Genomic DNA, 2,434 nt, shown 5'->3' on the forward strand with positions numbered 1-2,434 from the left:
GATAGCACACAGGTCCTAGAGCCAGGAGGACATGAGTTTAAATCCAGCCTCAGACATTTACTAGCAGTGTGACCCAGGGCAAGTCACTTAACTCCAATTGCCCCCCCTCAAGAAAATTATTAAAGTGAGGCAGAGTTGCATAAAGGCAGAGTCAGTTTTACCCTCTCTCTCTTTTCCAGAATCATCAAAGTCTAGTGGCAAGACAAGAGTTAGGGTGATTGCGGATGACTTCAAGAGTCAAGAAAACCTGGGTTCCAGTCCTGCCTTACGTATTAACTAGCTGTATGACCATGGGCAAGTCCCTTACCCTCCATGGGCCTCAGTTTCCTTCTCTGTAAATGAGGAAGGCCCCTATTAGGTCTACATCTGCTATGGTCTGTGATTCTAAGTTGCCCCCCCCCAAACCCAGATCCTCTCACTCTATAATGCAGGGAACCTCTAGGTCAGATAACAGTGGTTCCCCCAACCAGACCCCGGTCCCTTCCTACCTGGTTCCTATCCCTCTCTCCCTCCCCCCACGTCTGTTGCTTCTTAGACAGACAGCTGGTAGATTCCCTCTGGAACAGGTGTGTATATGGAGGGGGGAGGTGTCTGGAGAGTAACATGACCCTAGAAAAGCTCTTCCGGGTCTTCAAGGTTGCCCTAACCCTAATGCCAAATATTCCCTCCCTGGTTCACGGGCAGAGGGAACTTCTCTCTCTCCTCCTCTCCCTCTGTACTGGATAGCTGCTGAGAACCAGAATCCTGTGAGAACAAAGGTCAGGAGTAAGCCCTCCTTGAAGGGGTGGAGGTGGCAGGAGAATCTTGGGGTGGGAAGGGTAGAGGAAAAAGGGGGTCCGGCCCAGACAGCTCATTCCATATCCTTCTATACTTTTAGCCTCAGAAATCCAGGAGAATTAAGCCTTCTCCCATTAGCCTTGAGACTTTTTAGATTCATAAATAACCACCCCCACCCCCCAAACCCCAAAGAAACCCTCAGATAAAATTGGTGTGTCCAGGCAGGGGAGGCTGCCCCCCTCCCCTCCTGCGCCTAGCCTCCCAGGGCTGCCCAGAAGTAGTGAGGGCAACCAGGGCAGACAGCTGGAATGTGTTTATTGTATGACTGAGCAAATAGAGAAGGGACATCCCCAGCTTCAGGCAGTCCTGACAGTTAGCTTTCCAGCCCTGCTCCGTTACAGGAGCTGTCCAAGTCCTCTGCCAGGGACTGAGATCTCACCCAATTTGGGGGTGGGAAGAGAGTTGTCAGCCCCATATCACTGGCCCCTTTCCCTTTCTTGTTCACTCAATATCAAGGGCTCTCAGGTCCTGGCCCTGGGGTATCTCTGGTTAGAGCAGAGTAAACACCACATCTCCGTGGCCACAGGGTAAGGGACACAAGATCAGGGTGCAATTAAGAAGCAGGGCCGGCTTACTGGAAGAGGAGGATAATGAAGAAGATGAAGGAGGAGGGGGGGAAGAGGACATTGAGGCCTATAATGGCTAATTGACTTGTCCAGGGTCACACAGTCAGATAAGATTTGAACCCATCTTCCCGACTCCACATTCATTGTCTTATCCACTCTGCTATACTGCTCGATGGAATGGCATAAAGAAAACACCTGAAGTTTGGATGGGAAATTCTTTTTCTTTATCAGAGGTATAGAACAGGGCAGCTCAATCTCTCTCCCATGAAGTTCAACCATCCCCTTAACTTTCTTTTCTTTCCTCAGGTCCTCAGCCTTCCCCCTGGAGACCACAGATGGCAGAGCCTCTCCCCTGCCTCCCCCCATGGCAGATCTTCTACCTTTGCTGCCCTGGGCACCTTTGCTAGGTGAGGCAGAGGTCTCCTCAGCCCAGAGCTCACCCACCCCTCCAGTGAAGCAACACCAGAGGAATCATGGTGGTAGTGGAGCAAAGGATAAGGCCTTGGCCCACTGGGAGCTCCTGCCTGTGCCCACCATACAGGTAACACCCTCCAGTGAAGGGGAGACACCCCCATGCACCCCACCACCCAGGCACCTCCGAAGGTCAAGGACCTCTGACACGGATAATTCAGCTGGGGAAAGGTGAGACTGATAGGGCCCTGTGCATGGCTTCCCGCTTTGAGCTAAGGGAAAGGGCAATTTGGTGTGGGGAGAGGGAGCATGGGATATTTATCATTGTTGCCCTAACATGTTGGGGTCTGCTATGGGGCAAGATGGCTGTGGAGAAAGACAGGGATGGATAGTTACAGAGATAGGATAGTTACAAAGATAGGATAGCTTGAGAGACAGTCAAATATGAAGAAAGACTCAAAAGAAGAGGCATAGAGTTGGATGGCTTGGGAGAGTGGAAATGGACAGTCACCGAGCTGGGATTACTGATGAGAAATAGAAACTGAAACAGTGCTTCCAGATCCCAGCTGGAGAGAGAGAGAGACCAGGGAGGTATGGGGGGGGGAGAGAGAGAGAGAGAG

General features: G+C 51.4%; 1 protein-coding gene across 4 annotated transcripts in view; it reads left to right on the forward strand.

Annotated features, from left to right (window-relative positions):
- Nucleotides 1-659: 659 nt before the first annotated feature.
- Nucleotides 660-2,434, forward strand: part of GRAMD1A (GRAM domain containing 1A) — a 31,709-nt gene continuing 29,934 nt past the window's right edge. For 3 of the 4 annotated variants that reach the window (XM_027855390.1, XM_027855392.1, XM_027855393.1), the window contains exons 1-2: nucleotides 662-758; nucleotides 1,710-2,045. In XM_027855390.1, the coding sequence (XP_027711191.1) occupies nucleotides 1,768-2,045 (278 nt within the window). In that variant the 5' untranslated portion in view covers nucleotides 662-758; nucleotides 1,710-1,767. Of the gene's footprint in view, nucleotides 759-1,709; nucleotides 2,046-2,434 lie in introns of all 4 variants that reach the window. The other variant, XM_027855395.1, reaches the window with a different exon arrangement.

This window comes from Vombatus ursinus, unplaced genomic scaffold, assembly GCF_900497805.2.
Source record: "Vombatus ursinus unplaced genomic scaffold, bare-nosed wombat genome assembly UNPS02010822.1, whole genome shotgun sequence".
In the NCBI taxonomy this organism is placed as follows: Eukaryota; Metazoa; Chordata; class Mammalia; order Diprotodontia; family Vombatidae; genus Vombatus; species Vombatus ursinus.